We start from the raw sequence: 20,449 nt of genomic DNA, 5'->3' as shown, positions 1-20,449 counted from the left end.
AAGGTCATAGCCACCAAAATAGAAAGACAGCCAACGATATGGGAAAGGATATTTACCAGCACAGCAACAGACAAAGGCCTGATATCTGTCATCTACAGAGAACTCAAAAAACTAAGCCCCTCCAAGCCCAATAAACCTATTAGGAAATGGGCAAAAGAGCTAAAGAGAGACTTCACAAGAGAAGATATAAAAATGGCAAAGAAACACATGAGGAAATGCTCAACATCCCTGCTAGTAAAGGAAATGCAAATAAAAACAACCCTGAGATACCACCTCACCCCAGTTAGAATGGCCTATACTCTGAACTCAGGCAACAACAAATGCTGGAGGGGCTATGGGGAAAGAGGAACCCTTCTCCATTGTTGGTGGGAGTGCAAATTAGTACAACCACTTTGGAGAACAGTATGGAGGTTTCTCAAAAAGCTCAATATAGACCTACCCTATGACCCAGCCATACCACTCCTAGGCATCTATCCTAAACAGCAAAACCCAAGATATCAAAAAGACATTTGTACTTCCATGTTTATCGCGGCACAATTCACAATAGCCAAAATATGGAAACAACCCAGATGCCCCTCCACAGACGAATGGATCAAAAAAATATGGTACTTATACACAATGGAATACTACATAGCGATTAGTAATGGTGAAATACTGTTATTCGCAGGGAAATGGTCAGAACTTGAACAAATAATGTTGAGTGAGACAAGCCTAGAACACAGAAAACAAAGGGGCATGACCTCCCTGATATATGACTGTTAACAAAGGGAGATGGAGAGACAGTAGAGACCAAGTCTGTGAATACTGTATATGTTCTTGATACATTGTATATTGCATATATGTCTACCTGACCTAGACAAGGGATAGAAAAACAGGTCGTAAGATATCACAAGAAATGTACACACTGCCCTACTATGTAACTGCACCCTTTTTGCATAACACCTTGTAAAAAAATGTATGTTCAATAAAAAATTTAAAAAAAAGGTTGCAGCTATTTTTACTCATCTCTCTTAAAAAGAGATGAGAAGGAAGTGCCTTCACAGACATTCATGAATTTTCAAAACTGACTGGGAAAAAGTATATTAATTATCTAAGCATCCCTCAGAGAAGAAGGAAGGTCTCTTACCCCTCTGTGTAGGTATTTGCTAAGCCTTACTATGTGTTACCCCTGGCTGTGCAGGAACATGAGACCTTCAGCCTACTGTCTGGCCTACCAACTACCCAGTTAGTATACTAGTAACCCAGAATTAACTTAGGTGCCAGAAGGGGGCAGCTTTTATTTAAAAAATTAAAATCTCCTTAGATGTTACCTCAATATAGTGATTGGCATCTAACCAATATAAGGAACCTAGCTCATATATAAAAAGCCATATGTGTGGCAAATATTACACTAAACACATACCCCCAAATAAGATTTTACCTATTCAACGAAGTCTCACAAGGCAAGAAAGTAGTCTTGCAGGGCACCAGTGACTCATACCTGTAATCGTAGCCACTCGGGAGGCTGCAATCTGAGGATCATAGCTCAAGGCCAGGCCAAGCAGGAAAGTCTGTGAGACTATTATTTTCTGTAAACTACCAAAGAGCCAGAAATTGAGCTGGGACTAAAAGTGGTAGAGCACTAGCCTTGAGCACAAAAGGTCAAGGATAGCTCCCAGGCCTGAGTTCAAGGACTGGAAAAAGCAGACTCCATCTATTTTTGGTATCCATCTAGTATATACTACTCACTATTTATATTGCTGAGAGCTGTGTCCTTGTAACCCTCATATTTGTAAGTAACCATGAAAAAAGCCTCTGTCTTGGGCTCCATTCTGGTCCTGGGAGTACAAAGCTAAAAGCACAAAAAGGTCTCTGCTTTTGGTTGAGCCATCTGAAAGGAACCTGATAGAGGAATAGTGTTGGAGAGCATGAAATGGCATTTCCATACAGTTCTTTCACCCATACTGTGATTCTCACTCTTAACAGTAAGCACATCTCTTGCTTAGGTCTTGGTTTCTAACTGCCATATTTCTCCATGGAGAAATAATTGACTCCAGGGAGGCTGGGCCAAGGGAAGTAAAAAATGAGCCTGGAGTACTTTCTAGAATCTCTTATCTGAATTGCTTTGGGCCTGAAGTGTTTGGAATATTTGCATAGATTGTATTGGTTGCATGTGCCTAATCCAAAAACCTAAACAGCTTAAATTTTGTTTTGTTTTTGTGAGAGCCTTGGGGCTTGAACTTGGGTTCTAGGCACTATCCCTGAGCTTTTTCATTCAAGGCTAGCACTGCCACTTGAGCTACAGCTCCACCTCTGCTGTTTGGAATTTTCAGATTAGGGATGCTCAACTTTACCAGGAGGTGAAGATATGCCAAAAGAAGTAAAAGAAAGAAAAATCACGTGAGATATGTCAGGACACACGAGCCAACCTGAAAATGCCCAGTGGTCACAATTGAAATTATTGGAACTGCAGAACAGTAATATTGGACTATAATTCAGTCAATAAAACATCTAAGAGGGGCTGGGAATATGGCCTAGTGGCAAGAGTGCTTGCCTCATACACATGAAGCCCTGGGTTTGATTCCCCAGCACCATATATATAGAAAACAGCCAGAAGTGGTGCTGTGGCTCAAGTGGCAGAGTGCTAGCCTTGAGCAAAAAGAAGCCAGGGACAATGCTCAGGCCCTGAGTCCAAGGCGCAGGACTGGCAAAAAAAAAAAAAAAAAAAAATCTAAGAGCCATACTGATTATTGAATAAATTAAAAAATGAGGTAGGAGGGACAGCCAGGTGCTGATGGCTTATACCTGTAATCTTAGATACTGATTGTCTTGAGATCTGAGGATACTGGGCTGGGAATATGGCCTAGTGGCAAGAGTGCTTGCCTCCTATACATAAAGCCCTGGGTTTGATTCCCCAGCACCACATATGTAGAAAACAGCCAGAAGTAGCACTAGGCTCAAGTGGCAGAATTCTAGTCTTGAGCAAAAAGAAGCCAGGGACAGTGCTCAGGCCCTAAGTCCAAGGCCCAGGACTCGCCAAAAAGAAAAAAAAAAAAAAAGAGAGATCTGAAGATCCAAGTCCATGAGACTCTTATCTCCAATTAACCACCAAAAAGCCAGAAGTGGATCTGTGGCTCAAGTGGTAAAGCACCAGCCTAAGGGACAGAGCCCAGGCTCTGAGTTCAAGGTCCAGCACTGGCAGAAGTAAGGATATCATAGATCCTTGGTATAATGCAAAAGAAGAAACGTATCTATCGTACAAGACAACTAAACTGAGAGACTTTCTACAAAATACTTGTGTCCTTCAAAAGTTTCAAGGTCGGACTGGGAAGTAGCTGAATGGCAAAGCACTTGCCTAGCAAGTGCAACATTCTGGGTTCGATCTTCAGTACCAAAAACGAAAAGACAGGGCTGGGAATGTAGCTTAATGGTAGAGTGCTTGCTTAGCATGCATGAAGCCCTGGGTTCGATTCCTTAGCACCACATAAACAGAAAAGGCCTGTAGAGGTGCTATGGCTCAGGTGGTTAAGCACTAGCCTTGAGCAAAAAAAGCTCAGAGACAGTGCTCAGGCCCTGAGTTCAAGCCCCATGACTGGCAAAAAAAAAAAAGTTTCAAGATCATCTAGTTGAAAAGCAGAATAAAGCTGCCTATAATCCTAGCTACTCAGCAGGCTAAGATTTGAGGGTTTGAAGCCAGCCGGGTAGGAAAGTCTGTGAGACTCTTAGCTAACCACCAGAAAACCGGATGTGCCTCTATGGCTCAAGTGGTAAAGCACTAGCCTTGATCTGAAGAGCTCAGGGACAGCACCCAGGCCCAGAGTTCAAAGCCTATGACCAAAAAAAAGAGAAAAAAAAAAAAAAAAAGAATGAGGGGCTGGGAATGTGGCTTGGTGGTAGAGCATGCACGAAGCCCTGAGTTCAATTCCTCAGCACCACATAAATAGAAAAAGCCAGAAGTGGCACTGTGGCTCAAGTGGTAGAGGCAAAAAGAAGCCAGGGACAGTGCTCAGGCCCTGAGTCCAAGCCCCAGGACTGGCAAAAGAAAAAACAACAACAACAACAACAACAACATAATGAGGCATCAACATAGATTTAGAAGAGACCACAAGACATGATGAGCAAATACCACATGGTATCCAGAATAAAGCGTGAAGTTTAGGAACAATCTTGTATCAGTGTCTTTCTCTCTGTTTTAACAACTATATCTGGTCATAGCAGACCTCACTATCCCAGAAAGTCAATGAAGGATGCATGGGAACTCACCTTCCTATGGCAAGTTTCAGATCATTTCAGAAGAAAAACGATAGGATCAGTGTCCTTCTGTGGCTGAGTCTGACCTGTGGAAACTTCTTTCTCATTTCAGGGATGATGCAGTGTGTGATTGCTGTTGCTGACAAAGTATTTGATGCCTTCCTGAACATGATGGCAGATAAAGTAAGCCTTGCCAAAGCACGAGCATGTGCATGCTAGAGGCACACAGGGGCGCCATTGTACTTCTCTTGTGACTTTAGGCTAAGACCAAGGAGAATGAAGAGGAGCTGGAGAGGCATGCCCAGTTTCTGCTGGTGAATTTCAACCACATTCACAAAAGGATAAGGAGAGTGGCTGACAAGTACCTGTCTGGTCTGGTAGATAAGTAAGTTCCATTTCCTGCTAATGTATGTATATAGGCGTTTGCAGTTTGAAATGCAGGGGAAATTGACCCTGACAAGCAGTCCAAACAACTAACAACGAAAACTCTGTTTAGGATGTCACAGAGTTTGCTGCAGCCTGAGTTTTAGTCTGGAAATTCTGTTCATTCTGAGTTATTGATTGATGTTACTTAGAGTACTCTTGACAAGACACAACCTGCTGTCTCCCAGCCGAATACCCAGCCAGAGGGACCCAAGTTAAATCAGTGTCCTTTGGGATTTTTATGAACAAAAGCTGGCACTGGCCTCTCCTCATTGTTTGTGCTGGGAGCCAAAACAGACTCATTCCCATACTTATAAAACCGTCAATGGTGGGCTGCACCATTGTCCCTGAGGTGTCAGAACCAAAGATAGCCAGCACCCACACTGAACCTGCCTGCGGCACCCCAAGAGTATTTAGGAGTTCATGAGCCTGCTACAGATGCTTCATGCCTGGTCCAGACAAGGTGAATAATCAGGATGGGTCAAGAGCCAGCAGGGGCTCTTAAGAACAAGTCTAGCACACATGTGGCATGTATCTGATCCAAGCCTCTCTAGCAGTGGGTCAGGGATGATTTATAGCTATCCAATGGCAGGCAGCCTCTGTGGGTGTCATACAGATACTATTATTTACCATCTAATAGCAAATAGTAAGACTAGGAGACTTGCTTAGGAGAGGGAGGAGTTATAGACCCAATGTCAGGTCCAGCAGGCTACCTCAGGCCTTCTCAAGCCGTATCTGAGAAATGGAGAGTGGGGAACTGCCTGGGAACACTGCTGAAGATCCAAGAGAGAATGAATACTCTGCCTCTTTTTTTTTTTTTTTTGGCAGTCCTGGAACTTGAACTCAGGGCCTGAGCACTGTCCCTGGCTTCTTTTTGCTCAAGGATAACACTCTACCTCTCCAGCCATAGCACCACTTCTGGCTTTTTCTGTTTATGTGGTGCTGAGGAATTGAACCCAGGGCTTCGTATATGCGAGGCAAGCACTCTACCACTACGCCATATTCCTAGCCCCCAGTACTCTGCCTCTTTGTACAAGGGAGTCTGCAGAATGGACCCCTCTATCAAGGTAGTGCTGATTCCTTCAAAGGTTAACCTGGGTCCTGACAGTCTATTTCTGGTACAGGTTTCCTCATTTGCTCTGGAGTGGGACTGTGCTAAAGACCATGTTGGACATCCTGCAGACCCTGTCACTGTCGCTGAGTGCTGTAAGTATCCCCCAGTGACCTAAGTCTGGCTAACATACCTGCTGTCTCCCCCTGTGTTTTGTGGTATATTCCTCCAGTGATATACCTGAGCCAAGTTTGTGAATTGGGGAGGGGTTGTGCACAAATTGCACACTGGAATCGCCAGGAAGTGGCATCAAGTTTGAAAATCCCTAAATGACACACATGGGAAGGGGTGGCAGAGGTGTTGTTGCCTGTCAAAAACTTGGCAGTGGCAGCCTCGGGAGGATGGATTGGAAGGAGTACTCTCTGTTTGCAGGATATTCACAAGGACCAACCTTACTATGACATCCCCGATGCCCCCTATCGGATCACAGTTCCTGATACATGTGAAGCCCGAGAGGTAGATCCTGCCCAGTCCCCTCATTCTCTGAGCACATTAGACAGGTGCAAGTGTATATTAGGTCTCTTGGTCCCCGTTAGATGTATGAGTGGCTTGACCTCACGAGTGATATGGGATCCTGCCACTGAGAAAGCAGGTGACTCATCCTCTTCAGGCCTATGAGCTCCACTTAGCCACTGTGACTCTCAGCTAGATTATTGCTTTAGCTGCTAAGGAGGTTTCCAGCCACCACACAGTTGACAGCCCCTCAAATCCACATTTAGCAAAGTGTGATTTTTCAGGTGAATTCACTCTTTGCAGCCACTCTGAGGCCACTATCCTTGGTAGGCAAACACCCCTCACTGTTTGCTCATGTGGTCTTCTCCTATGGGCACATTCCTACTATAGCTTTGGGTCCACATTCCTCTTCTTTTAAGGATACCAGCTAGACTGTGTCAAGGCCACACCAACAACCCTTTAATCACCTTTTGAAAGCCCTTGTCTCCAAATGCAATTCCATTCTTAGATACTGAGGGAGGCAGATATAGTTCAGCCTGTGGCAAACACTTAACAGCTCAGATGGGCTGACTTCAGTTTGTTGATAAGCAGTCTCTCCCACTTCCAGAGCATTGTGAAGGACTTCGCTGCACGCTGTGGGATGATCCTGCAGGAAGCCATGAAGTGGGCACCCACAGTTACCAAGTCCCACCTACAGGTACTTTCTCCAAATCTTCAAAAGCTCCTTCTAGCAGTGCAAAGAGCTTTTATGTAGGCACAGAGAACTCAAAATACAAACAGCAGTCATATGAATATGCCTGAGAATAACAGATGCCCAGGGAATGTTCCTATTAGAAGTGAGGGTGGGGGTTCGCCAGGGCAAGAAGAAGACAGGTGGCTGTAAAAATGAGTGGGCCCAGGCTGATCACTCTCTCGTAGCAAGTGAGATTCCATGTCTATGGAAGGACTTCAGGCTGCTTACAAGATGGACAGGAATGATGTGATGGGAAGGGAAGCTGCCAGGAGACCGCAGCAACTTCCCAGGGTGGAGAACATTGCGTACATCTGCACTTGAGTGCCAAGCCTTGATGTGGGCAGAGGCAAAGTGGGGCACTTATGTTCCAGTAAAATTTTATCTAGAGAAAATGAGAAAACTGATTTGTTTGCAGGTCTAAAATGCAGGTGACTGGGGCTTGGAATGTGGCTTAGTGGTAAAAGCGCTTGCCTCGTATGCATGAAGCCCTGGGTTTGATTCCTCAGCACCACATATATAGAAAAAGCCAGAAGTGGCACTGTAGCTCAAGTGGCAGAGTGCTAGCCTTAAGCAAAAAGAAGCCAGGGACAGTGCTCAGGCCCTGAGTTCGGCAAAAAAAAAAAAAAAAAAAAAAAAAAAATGCAGGTGACTAAGAAGAGAGCCAGTGTTCTCGAGTCTGTCAAGCAGAAACAAAACAAAATTTTACAGTATATGAAAAAATTGCCCTAAATGGATCAAAGAGAAAGAAAAACGCCACTGGAAGCAATCTAGAAGCTTCTAGAGTTGACTTCAGTAACTTTTTTTTCCTGGTACTGGAGCTTGAACTCAGGACCTCACTTTGTCACTGCTGGTGCTCTGCCATACCTCCACTTCCAGCTTTTAGTGGGTGTTTTTGGAAATCAGAGTCTCAGAGTTGTCTCCATGTTTTGGCTCTGAAAATCAGTTCTCAGATCTCAGCCGCCTGGATAGGGATATGGCCTAGTGACAAGAGTGTTTGCCTCTTATACATGAAGTCCTGGGTTCAATTCCCTAGCACCACCTGTACAGAAAATGGCCAGAAGTGGCGCTGTGGCTCAAGTGGCAGAGTGCTAGCCTTGAGCAAAAAGAAGCCAGGGACAGTGCTCAGGCCCTGAGTCCAAGGCCCAGGACTGGCAAAAACAAAACAGAACAAATAAACAAAAAAACAACAGATTTCAGTCACCTGAGTAGCTAGAATTATAGGCGTGAGCCATTGGTGCCCAGTATTTAAAAAGTATTAGTAAAAGTATGGTAATACTCTTTTAGTGTTTAATATTTTAGTATTACCAAAAGAATTTAGTAATACTTTTTAAAAGAAGATGAGGCCAGCGCCAGTGACTCATGCCTGTAAACCTATCTACTCTAGAGGCTAAGATCTGAGGATCGCTGTTTAAAGCCAGCCTGGGCAGGAAAGTCCGTGAGACTCTTAACTCCAATAAACCACTAGAAAACTGGAAGTGACGCTGTGGTTCAACTGGTAGAGTGCTATCTTTGAGCTGAAAAGCTCAGGGACAGTGCCCAGGCCCATAGTTCAAACCCATGACTGACAAAAGAGAAAAGATGAGTTCTTGTCAGGTACCAGTGGCTCACCTATAATCCTGGCTACTCAGGAGGCTGAGATCTGAGGGTCGTGGTTCAAAGCCAGCCCAGGCGGGAAAGTCCCTGAGACTCTTATTTCCAATAAACCACCAAAAAACTAGAAGTGGAGCTCTGGCTCAAGTGGTAGAGCACTAACTAGCCTTGAGCCTAAGAGCTCAGGGACAGTGCCCAGGCCCAGAGTTCAAGCCCTATGACCAAAAAAAAAATGAGTTTCTTGCTTACTTTTTGCCTGGACCAGCCTCAAAGAATGATCCTCCCAGTCTCCAGCTGAACCCAACCAGTGTACTTCCTCTTTTTTGTTGTTGTTGTTTTGTTTCTTTCTTTTTTTTTTTTTTTTTTTTTTTTTTTTGGCCAGTCCTGGGGCTTGGACTCAGGGCCTGAGCACTGTCCCTGGCTTCTTTTTGCTCAAGGCTAGCACTCTGCCACTTGAGCCACAGCGCCACTTCTGGCCGTTTTCTGTATATGTGGTTCTGGGGAATTGAACCCAGGGCCTCATGTATACGAGGCAAGCACTCTTGCCACTAGGCCATATCCCCAGCCCCCATTGTTTTGTTTCTTGTACTGATCCTGGAGCTTGAACTAGGGTCTGGACAATGTCCCTGAGCTTTCATGCTGAAGGTTTGCTCTCTACTACTTGGGTCACAGCTCTACTTCCTACCTTTTGGTGATTAACTAAAGATGAGTCTAATGGACTTTCCTGCCATGGCTGGCTTTGAACTGAGATCCTCTGGTCTCATCCTCCTGAGTAGCTAGGATAACAGGTATGAGCCAGTGGCACCTAGGATGTACTTCTTTTTTAAGCCTGGCCATTAGCCATTCCACACCACACTGCCTGTATACTGGCAGCAGGAGTGACACTAGCATATCTTTGGCAAGTAGCCACTCTGGGAATTGGGACTTATCCTCGTTTATAAATGGACAGTAGCCAGTAAGAGAAAGGCTTGACCTTGCTGACAAATAACACAGCTAGTAAGTAAGGGGCAAACCCAGAACCAAAACCTACTGTTTGCTCTGCTACTTCAAACTTATAGTTTTAGTTCTCCCTTTATATACAATAGAATAAATAGAATACAATCGTTTTCCCCTTTAAATACAATAGAATGTTTTCTTCTAATTTCAGGAATATCTGAACAAACATCAAAACTGGGTATCAGGACTGTCTCAGCACACAGGACTGGCCATGGCCACTGAGAGCATCCTTCACTTTGCTGGCTACAACAAGCAGAACACAACTCTTGGGGTATGTGAGAACCTCTTGGGGAGCATTAAACCCTTAAACTGTGAGAGCAGCTTTGCATTGTGGCGAAAGGATACTGAAGCTTCTGTGTAGCTTTTCATATAAGGCTCCTTGACAGCCATATCCCACACACATGTAGGGTATGTGTGATGGCTGTTGACAGATGGATATTGGGTAATACCCAGGTCCAAAGAAGTAGCTGTTTAAATGAGTATTTCCTTAGTGTGTGAGCAGGATAAGGGGAAGGGCTGGTGGTACCAGAGTTTGAACTTAGGCCTCATACTTGCACAGCTGGTGCTCTACCATTTGGCTACAGCACTTTCCCCCAGGAGTCAGTCTGGTGTAGTCTCTGCCTGCAGTACCTGCTCCTAAGTGGAGTGATACATGGAGGTACAGAGGCTAACCTCTATACAGGGTCAGAGGCAGTGCTGAAGAGGCCTGTCTCACAGCTCTCATACTTTCCATCCTGGAGCCTTACCATGAGGTTCCTATAAGACACTGGCCTGGGGCTGGGAATATGGCCTAGTGGTAGAGTGCTTACCTAGCATGCACGAAGCCCTGGGTTCAATTCCTCAGCACAACATAAGCAAAAAAGCCGGGAGTGGCGCTGTGGCCCAAGAGGTAGAGCAAAAAGAAGCCAGGGACAGTGCTCAGGCCTGGGACTGGCAAAATTTTTTTTTTAAAAAGCAAGACACTAACCTGAGCAGATGCGACCAGCTAACAGGACACAGCACCTTAGCCTGGGCCTCTTCGTGATTTGGAGGACACAGGCCAGAGGAAGAACTCTCATACTGAGTGTTTTTGACAAATGTACAGTACTAGGTTTTAGCCAACTCATCAGAGGTTTTGCCTAGGAGATTTTATTTTTTATTTATTTTATTTATTTTTTTTGGGGGGGGGGGGCCAGTCCTAGGCCGTGAACTCAGGGCCTGAGCACTGTCCCTGGCTTCTTTTTGCTCAAGGCTAGCACTCTACCACTTGAGCCATAGCGCCACTTCTGGCCATTTTCTGTATATGCGGTGCTGAGGAATCAAACCCAGGGCCTCATATATACAAGGAAAGCACTCTTGCCACTAGGCCATATTCCCAGCGCCGAGATTTTATTTTTTTTTAAGTTTCTTTTTTTTAAATTTTTTTATTGTCAAACTGATGTACAGAGAGGGTACAGTTTGATATGTTAGACATTGGATACATTTTTTTTTTTTTTTTGGCCAGTCCTGGGCCTTGGACTCAGGGCCTGAGCACTGTCCCTGGGCTTCTTCCTGCTCAAGGCCAGCACTCTGCCACCTGAGCCACAGGGCCCCTTCTGGCCGTTTTCCATATATGTGGTGCTGGGGAATTGAACCCAGAGCTTCATGTGTAGGAGGCAAGCGCTCTTGCCACTAGGCCATATTCCTAGCCCCAGAGAGCCTTTTTTTTTTTTTTTTTTGCCAGTTCTGGGGCTTGGACTCAGGTCCTGAGCACTGTCCCTGGCTTCTTTTTGCTCAAGGCTAGTAGCACTCTGCCACTTGAGCCACAACGCCACTTCTGGCCATTTTCTATATATGTGGTGCTGGGGAATTGAACCCAGGGCCTCATGTATACGAGACAAGCACTCTTGCCACTAGGCCATATCCCCAGCCCCTGGATACATTTCTTGTACTGTTTGTTATCTCCTCCCTCATTCCCCCACCCCCCAGGAGATTTTAATCTTTGTCCTCAGAAAGTTATATTTACACAGTGAAACCAAAGGAGGATACTCTTAGTGGAGGAACACAAAGATTCAGTGCCTCTGTGCCTACCATTATGTAAAATAGTATTTATCTAAATGCACTCTAGGAAGTGGAAATGAGGGTTTTTTTTTACTTTTTGTCTTGATGTTCATTTATCTGTGGTTGGAGCAGTAAGGGGGAACACAAAATGGAGGGATAAAGGTTGAACAAGTGCTGAGGCACTGATTTCAAACCCTGGAACTGGCCCAAAATTAATTAATTAAATTAAAGTAGGTGGGAACCAGGCACCACTGGCTCATGCATGTAATCCCTACTACTTGGGAGACTGAGAGAAGCTGCAATTTGAGCCTACCCTGGGAAGAAAAGTTTGTGAGACCCTATCTCAAAAAAAACACACACAAAAAAAAAAAAAAACAGTAAGCCAGGTGCTGGTGGCTCACACCTGTAATCCTAGCTACTCAAGAGGCTGAGATCTTAAAATCGTGGTTCAAAACCACGACAGGAAAGTCCATGAGACTCTTTAGCTTAGTTAACCATCAGAAAACCATGAGAGGGGTTATGGCTCAAAGTATACAGTGCTAGCCTTGAGCAAAATAGGTCAGTGTTGGGCTGGGGATATAGCCTAGTGGCAAGAGTGCCTGCCTCGGATACACGAGGCCCTAGGTTCGATTCCCCAGCACCACATATACAGAAAACGGCCAGAAGCGGCGCTGTGGCTCAAGTGGCAGAGTGCTAGCCTTGAGCGGGAAGAAGCCAGGGACAGTGCTCAGGCCCTGAGTCCAAGGCCCAGGACTGGCCAAAAAAAAAAAAAAAAAAAAAATAGGTCAGTGACAGTGCCCAGTTCAAGCCCCTGACTTCAAGCCCTACAACTGGGAGGGGAGGGAATTAACAGCAAAGACGTAAGTAGAGGTATGACTCAAGTGGTAGAAAGTAGAAAGTTACTCCATCAAACACAAGGCCTAGCCCTGAATGCACATCTTATTACCACAAAAAAAAAGTAGCTGGCTTCTGTGGATTTCTGGTAGGTGATGCTAAAAGGAAAATAAGAGAAGCTGTCTTTTTAAAGGTATGTTGTAAGGGCTGGGAATGTGGCTTAGTGGTAGAGTGCTTGCCTAGCATGCATGAAGCTCTGGGTTTGATTCTTCAGTCTCACACAAACAGAAAAAGCCAGAAGTGGCACTGTGGTCAAGTGGCAGAGTGCTAGCCTTGAGCAAAAGAAGCTTAAGGACAGTGCGCAGGCCCTGAGTTCAAGCCCCAGGACTGGCAAAGAAAAAAAAATGTATGCTGTAGGTAGTGAGGGAGGTGAAGATGGAAGGCTGAGGCTGAAGCAGAAATTACATGTGCGTGCATGTGTGTGTGTGTGTGTGTGTGTGTGTGTGTGTGTGTGTGTGTGTGTTGGATAGGGAGTTGGAAAGATTTTTTTCCTATTCTGCGAGTTGCCTTCATTCTCAAGGAAAATTTTATGCCTTCTGCTGCTATCAATTCAGAAAGTGTGTTCTATTGGATATTTTATAGGCCTTGGTAGCTTTTGCCCTTGCCTTCAGACACCTTGAGTCACATTTTCAAACTTATAGTACAAACTACCTTTCAGAATAACCAGAAATCATTAAACATACCAGTCCATATATGCAAAACCTGCTTTGGGGAAGGAGTCATATCTCCTCTTTAATTAGATCTTATGAGTATGGAAGTAATACTTTCTAGAAAAAAATTCTACTGCATCTGACTTTAAAATAAGGTAAGAGGGCTGGGAATATGGCTTAGCTGTAGAGCGCTTGCCTTGCATGCATGAAGCCCTGGGTTTAGTTCCTCAGTACCACATACACAGAAAAAGCTGAAAGTGGCGCTGTGGCTCAAGTGATAGAAGGCTAGCCTTGAGCAAAAGAAAAAAGAAGCTCAGGGACAATACCCAGGCCCCGAGTTCAAGCCCTAGTACTGGCAATAAATAAATAAGGTAAGCTTGTTTGTTGTTTTAGTCTTGAATATACCAGTCCATATATTGAAAACAATAAGGAAATGCCTATTTGACTACCTTTTTGGACTTTGGTATCACTTGATTCCCATCTATCAGACTCTATAGAGGATATTTTTTCATTAATTTGTCAACACTGAAGATTTTCTTGTGTGAGTGTGGTGGGGTTTTTTTTGTTGTTTTGTTTTGCCAGCCCTGGGGCTTGAACTTAGGGCCTGGGCACTGTCCCTGAGCTTCTTTTTGCTCAAGGCTAGAACTCTACCATTTGAGCCACCGTGCCACTTTCAGCCTTTTCTGTTTATGTGGTACTGAAGAATCGAACCCAGGGCTTCATGCATGCTAGACAAACACTCTACCATTAAGCCACATTCCCAGCCTTTGTGTGTTGTTTTATTTGTGCAAGTACCAGGGCACTGTCCTTTAGCTTTTCTCACTCAAGGCTGGTGCTCTACCATTTGAGCCATGCTCTACTTCGAGCTTTTTGGCGGTTAATTGGAGATAAAAATCTCGTGGATTTTCCTGCTCAGGCTGGCTTCAAATGAGATCCTCCTATCTCAGGATTACAGGCATGAGCCACCTGTGCCCAGCAACTGAAGACTTTTAATAGTTCCTAGATCTGAACTTATTAATTACACTATGGTTTAGCTAAGGTAAACAAAAGGATAAAATGATGTTCTGATAAAATGATGTTATTTGTCTGTAGGCAACTCAACTAACCGAACGTCCAGCCTGTGTGAAGAAAGATTACTCCAACTTCATGGCATCCTTGAATCTGCGCAACCGCTATGCTGGAGAGGTGCTTGTTGGGGGAGGTCCTGCAGAGCATCTTGCTCTGATATGCCAGTTGGCCTTTCCCAGGGAGTGTGGATGAGGGATATGAGCAATGTGGAATTTACTAATCTTGGAAGTCTGAAGGATATGGGTCCCTGGTACTCATGACATTCTGGAGCCTTTATAATAATTACCTGTTACCCTCACAAGATGTGTGAAGGCATTCTTTTCTTCTGGCTTTTTTTTTTTTTTTTTTTTTTTTTTTTTTGCCAGTCCTGGGGCTTGAACTCAGGGCCTAAGCACTGTCCCTGGCTTCCTTTTGCTCAAGGCTAGCATTCTGCCACTTGAGCCACAGCGCCACTTCTGGCCATTTTCTATATATGTGGTGCTGAGGAATCAAACCTAGTGCTTCATGTATACGAGGCAAGCACTCTTGCCACTAGGTCATATTCCCAGCCCCTCTTCTGCCATTTTTTTAGGGGTCATAAACACATGTTGGTCGTTTGCTAAGATATACATACCGTGATTCTAGTTTTATAGATAATCTGAGGCTCCTGGAGTTCAGTAGGTTACCAAAGTCACACAGACAGGGAGAGATGAAGGACTTCACATTGAGGCTTTACACTCACCACATCAGCCTGACCAAATCACTGCATTTCTCTGGACTCGGTTTTCTCTTCTACAAAACTCAGAAGCTAACTAATGTCATTACTAATGTCTCTGGCAATTCTTAAAAATCCGTCAGGCCTAATCTGCCCAGGATTATCTCCTCCTGAACATTTACTTGCTTATTCCAGTGACCACTTTCTCTTTCCTGCCACAAGCCTCAGCAGCCACTGATCAAATGCCGGGAATTGCTCTGAAAGTTCTGTCTTGTGTCATGTCGAGTACTCTGGTGGCAGTTGGAAGTCTATCTTTGGAGTATAGATTTCAATTTTGGAAGGACTCATATCTCCTTTACACTCAAGTCTTATGAATAAGAAAGTGACACTTTCTGGGAAAATATTTTTTTCAAAATAATGAAACTGACTTTATTGTTTGAGTTCTAGTTCAGGTTCATGTAGTCCTGCCATGAGTCAGACCCTGGGCTTAGGGCTAGATACAAAGATGAGAGGCCAGGTTTCCACCCTCAGGGAACACCTCTGCTTGTATTTCCAGCAGAGAAGTTCTTTTAGAAATGCACACTGAAATGATCTGTAGTTGGGACAGTGAGGCCCTCACCCATCTATTGTGAGTGTGGTGAGGTGGGTGCCAGGGCTTCCTTAGTGCATGTCTCCTGTGCAAGACTGCTGACCAGGGAGTGTGCTTTTTTGCAGGTGTATGGAATGATCCGGTTCTCAGGTGCCATAGGCCAGATGTCTGACCTGAACAAAATGATGGTCCAGGATTTGACTACAGCTTTAGACCACAGTAATCCCCAGCACTACACACAGGCCATGTTCAAGCTGACTGCAATGCTCATTAGCAGCAAAGGTACTGCACAGAAGCTCCATATAATTAACTCTAGGTTTGCTTCTAAATGAATGTTTGCCTTAGTGATCCTTAATAAGCTGGAGTCCTGGCTAAAGAAAGTTAGAGCTCCAGGACCAGACCCAGTGGCTCATGTCTACAATCCCACCTACTCCTGAGGCAGAGATTAGGGTAAATGAGGTTCAAGGCAAGTCTGGGCAAAAAAGTTTACAAGATCCTTGTTCACCTCTAGCTGGACATCATGCTGTAGACACATGTAATCCAAATTGTACAGGTGTATATAGGTAGGAAGATAATAGCCTGAATCATAGTAGGCTGGCCCCCAACAAAAATACCAAAAAAAAAATCTAAAAAATAGCTAAAGCAAAAAATAATATGTAGGGGCATGACTCAAGTGTTAGAGTACCTGCTTAGCAAGCTTAGGCCTAAAGTTCAAACACCAGTAACACAAGAAACAGATGGAGGGAGAAAGGGAGAAATCTAGTTAACTAACTAGCTACTGGAGCTCCTCAAGTAGAGACCTCTGTGTCATATTGCCAGAGAAGCCATATTCAGATCTAGGCAGGGTTACAAGCCTCTAAAGAATGTGTTTGGTTCTAGATTGTGACCCTCAGCTCCTCCATCATCTGTGTTGGGGTCCCCTCCGGATGTTCAATGAGCATGGCATGGAGACTGCCCTAGCCTGCTGGGAGTGGCTACTGGCCGGCAAGAATGGAGTGGAAGTGCCGGTAGGACACTGGCCCGTGGGTTAGTCCTGAGGATGGGTGGGCTAAGAGAGGGGAAGAGGCTGTCCTGACTTGCATGGAGACCACAGGCAAACTCCTCACTCTCTTAATCCTTGTTCTTCTTTATATAGTGTGTTATATATTGTATCATTTGTGCCTGACCACACAGCCATCATGGGAATAGAAAGAACATAGTGTGGGGCTGGGGATATGGCCTAGTGGCAAGAGAGCTTGCCTCATATACATGAGGCCCTAGGTTCGATTCCCCAGCACCACATATACAGAAAACGGCCAGAAGTGGCGCTGTGGCTCAAGTGGCAGAGTGCTAGCCTTGAGCAAAAAGGAAGCCAGGGACAGTGCTCAGGCCCTGAGTCCAAGGCCCAGGACTGGCTAAAAAAAAAAAGAAAGAATATAGTGTATGTTAAAAAGTATGATGCTGCCAGACCACCAGAGTCTCATACCTGTAATACTAGCTTCTCAGGAGACTGAGATCCAGAGGATCACCATTCAAATACAGCCTGGGCAGAAATGTCCCACAAGACTATCTCCAAAAATAGCCAGAAAAGGCTAGGCTAGAGGTATGACTCAATTGGAGAACACTAGCCAAACAAGCAAGCCAAGCAACCAGATGCTCTGAGTTCAAATTCATACATACATACATACATACATACGTACATATATACATACATATGTGAAATTTATAGGGCAGTATTTTCAAAGCTTGTAAGGTTTGTAGCTCTGAATTCCCTAGGGATCTCAGCATGGCCTACCCCAGGGGTCCTCTTGTCTGTCAGGGCCTTTCGCCAATACTATTACCTATCCCAACCCTGACACCCCCAGTCTAAGTGGATTCCTCTAGTCAACTGCCCCCAAACTCTATGTAATTAGCTAATCAGAACATCCAATTTGATAGATACAGGTGCCACCCACCTGGTCACCCACCTTCATTAATGTAAATGCCAGTGTCATACTTCCCTCAGCTCTACCCAAATTCCTCACAGCTATCTTTGACTCCCCTTCCATTTAGTGTATTGTCAGCTTTACCTCTTTTTTTTTTTTTTAATGTGTGTGTGTGTATGCTGGTCCTGGGGCTTAAACTCAGGTCCTTACTCTCTCACGTGTCTTTTTCAAGCTGGTGCTCTACCACTTGAGCCACAATTCTGCTTTCTGCTTTTTGGTGGTCAATTGGAGAAAAGAGTCTCATGGACTTTTCTGCCCAGTCTGGCTTAGAACTTCAATCCTGGGGCTGGGGATATGGCCTAGTGGCAAGAGTGCTTGCCTCGTGTACATGAGGCCCTGGGTTCAATTCCCCAGCACCACATATACAGAAAATGGCCAGAAGTGGTGCTGTGGCTCAAGTGGCAGAGTGCTAGCCTTGAGCAAAAAAGAAGCCAGGGACAGTGCATGTATGAACCACTGGAACCTGGCCGATCTTTACTTTCGTTTTTCTTCAATCTTTACTTTCGTTTTTCTTCATACTTTCCTTAGTTTCTAAATTGTATTCAGTAATTTAAAAACGAAACAGTAACCTCTTTCTGTGCTTCCTTAGAGATGCTAACTTTTTTTGCTTACAGTTTATGCGGGAAATGGCAGGGGCCTGGCACATGACAGTGGAACAGAAGTTTGGCCTCTTTTCTGCTGAGACAAAGGAAGCAGACCCCCTTGCAGCATCAGAAGCAAGTCAGCCTAGACCCTGTCCCCCTGAAGTGACTCCTCACTACATCTGGATTGATGTATGTACCTGTCCCCTCTGCTCCCTGAGCTCAGCTATGCTCTGTCCCCTCAACCTTGGGGACCAGGACTTCACTTGGGATGTGTGGTCAGCCAGCCTGAGGATGCCTGATCTGCAAAAGAGAGTGACTGTCCCAGCCCAACCTACCAAAATACTGGCTCAGAGCCTCTCCTCAGCTGACTACATCAGCCCTGAGGTCATGCTGGCTTCGCTCCCCCCAGCATCACAGCATGTTTTCCCTCTCATCTAGTTCCTGGTGCAGCGGTTTGAGATCGCCAAGTATTGCAGCTCTGACCAGGTGGAGATCTTTTCCAGTCTGCTGCAGCGGTCCATGTCCTTGAACATTGGAGGGGCCAAGGGGAGCATGAACCGGCACGTAGCAGCGATCGGACCCCGCTTCAAGTGAGGACTCCTCTTCTAGGGGCACCCTGAGTTCTGTTGCTGCTTTGGGGAGAGGGAGAGAGAGAGAGAGAAAGAGAGAGAGTGTGTGTGTGTGTGTGTAGTGGATCATATCAGGTGCTTTTATATTTGTCATGGTGCTTTTATACAGTATTACACTGTGTGGAGTAAAGGAAGAGCTTGTGGAAATACCAATTCCCTTCCTCATTGCACTAAGGCAGTAAGCTTCTGGCTGGTTAAAGATCCCTCCATACTAGCCCTCCCCCCTTTACCATCTTCTGGGCAGATTCTATGGCTGGCACCTAATGTCTGTATCAACCCCGGCACAGTGGAAGCCCTGGCTTCTACTATGCGTTCTGTCTGCCCCTCCCTAAGCTCTAGACTCATGTCCCTGTCTAGCCCACTGACTGCCCACCGGGGCTGTGTTTCTCAAACCATCTGCTGGGAAGAGCTGGTTCTCTCCATATTAATACACCATCTGTCATTGATCTATACTTTTATAAAATGCAACCAAAATGAATTACTAGAAAATGCTTCGCACTGACCATCTGTTCAGTGAACAGCCCTTACCTAGAGGGTCAATGCATTGTAAATTACATGCAGAAAAATTGCCTTGCCTACAATTTGCCCTCCTCCTGTCCTCCTGTGTAGCCAGATGCCCTTTTGGTTGCCCTGCAACGGGTCTGGCTTCTCTTCTTTTTATTTCCACACTGTCAACTTCTCCATCTCCACTCTTCATTTGGAGCACACCAGCTGCCACATTGTGCCTCCCCTCCCTGGGGCTTAGATTAGGAATGAACGCTATGCCTGTGCCTGTGGCTGGCACAGATAGATGTAGGTGGCCTTTTTGTGTCCTGGCCCTCCTGCCCAGCCTGAATCCATGATGCCCCCAGCACCCTGAGCCTTGGCTCCTACAGCTACTTCCCCTGGACCCTCGTCACCCTACTTCTGCCACAAGAGAAGCTTCTCAGAGCCCATCTCACTGCCAGCCTTCCAGACCTCTCAGTTGCTGCTCTCAGTTGTCCTGTTGGGAGAGCCATCATAGCAACCAGATCTGTAGAATTTCTGCTGCTTTTTATCCTGTGGAGATTTCTATGTCTCACTCACCAAGAGGATTGGGTTTTGTTTTTTAATCTTTCTTGGACTGTGGATATTGCTTAGTCATAGAATACTTGCTTAGCATGGAGGAGGCCCATGATTTGACAGCCCTCCCTAGCTCTACACAAACACACAAATTCCTGAGTCCTTGTAGGTAGAAGAAATGCGTTGACCTATAATCATCTGTGTCATGTTTGGGTCCAGGCTCTGCCATCCACAGGCATGTCCTGAGCTCAAGGGCTCAGCCCTAGTCCAGGTCCCAGCCCCAACTCAACTCTAGGTTTCTCTCTCAGACTTCTGACCCTGGGGCTGTCTCTTTTGCATGCTGATGTGGTTCCAAATGCAACCATTCGCAACGTGCTTCGTGAGAAGATCTACTCGACTGCCTTTGACTACTTCAGGTACTCACTGGTCCCAGGTGTGATGTGCCATGTGCCCAGCATCAGCCCCACCCCACACAGTGCCCCCTCATCCCAGACCCTCACAGACCTTCTGTGAGTGACCTCTTCACAGAAGAATATGGTTCCCCTTGTTCATGTTCACATCCTCATTATTCAGCAGCCCTAGCACTGTTAGATTTAAATACCCTCCATCTATGCCTTGATTTTGTACTGAGGTTCATCTTCCCAATGAAATACATGCAAATTTTCTCTTGGTACAATTGGTTTAAGAGGTGAAGTACAGAAACACAATGGCCCTCACCTGTAGTCCCAACTATTTTTGAGGCTAAGGTGGGAGGATCACCTGAAACCAAGAATTTGAGACC

The 20,449-nt window shown here is 45.3% G+C and overlaps 1 protein-coding gene across 2 annotated transcripts in view; it reads left to right on the top strand.

Annotated features, from left to right (window-relative positions):
* The window catches only part of Pi4ka (phosphatidylinositol 4-kinase alpha), a 123,120-nt gene that overhangs the window by 82,774 nt on the left and 19,897 nt on the right, over positions 1-20,449 (top strand). For both annotated transcript variants that reach the window (XM_048343403.1, XM_048343404.1), the window contains 12 exons: positions 4,343-4,413; positions 4,491-4,615; positions 5,778-5,859; positions 6,137-6,220; positions 6,825-6,914; positions 9,688-9,807; positions 14,192-14,284; positions 15,576-15,732; positions 16,330-16,457; positions 18,029-18,187; positions 18,437-18,588; positions 19,977-20,084. In XM_048343403.1, the coding sequence (XP_048199360.1) occupies positions 4,343-4,413; positions 4,491-4,615; positions 5,778-5,859; positions 6,137-6,220; positions 6,825-6,914; positions 9,688-9,807; positions 14,192-14,284; positions 15,576-15,732; positions 16,330-16,457; positions 18,029-18,187; positions 18,437-18,588; positions 19,977-20,084 (1,369 nt within the window). The remainder of the gene's footprint in view (positions 1-4,342; positions 4,414-4,490; positions 4,616-5,777; positions 5,860-6,136; positions 6,221-6,824; positions 6,915-9,687; positions 9,808-14,191; positions 14,285-15,575; positions 15,733-16,329; positions 16,458-18,028; positions 18,188-18,436; positions 18,589-19,976; positions 20,085-20,449) is intronic.

The sequence above is a fragment of the Perognathus longimembris genome, chromosome 3 (assembly GCF_023159225.1).
Source record: "Perognathus longimembris pacificus isolate PPM17 chromosome 3, ASM2315922v1, whole genome shotgun sequence".
NCBI classification, from domain to species: Eukaryota; Metazoa; Chordata; class Mammalia; order Rodentia; family Heteromyidae; genus Perognathus; species Perognathus longimembris.
This window is presented reverse-complemented; position numbering and strand designations above follow the sequence as displayed.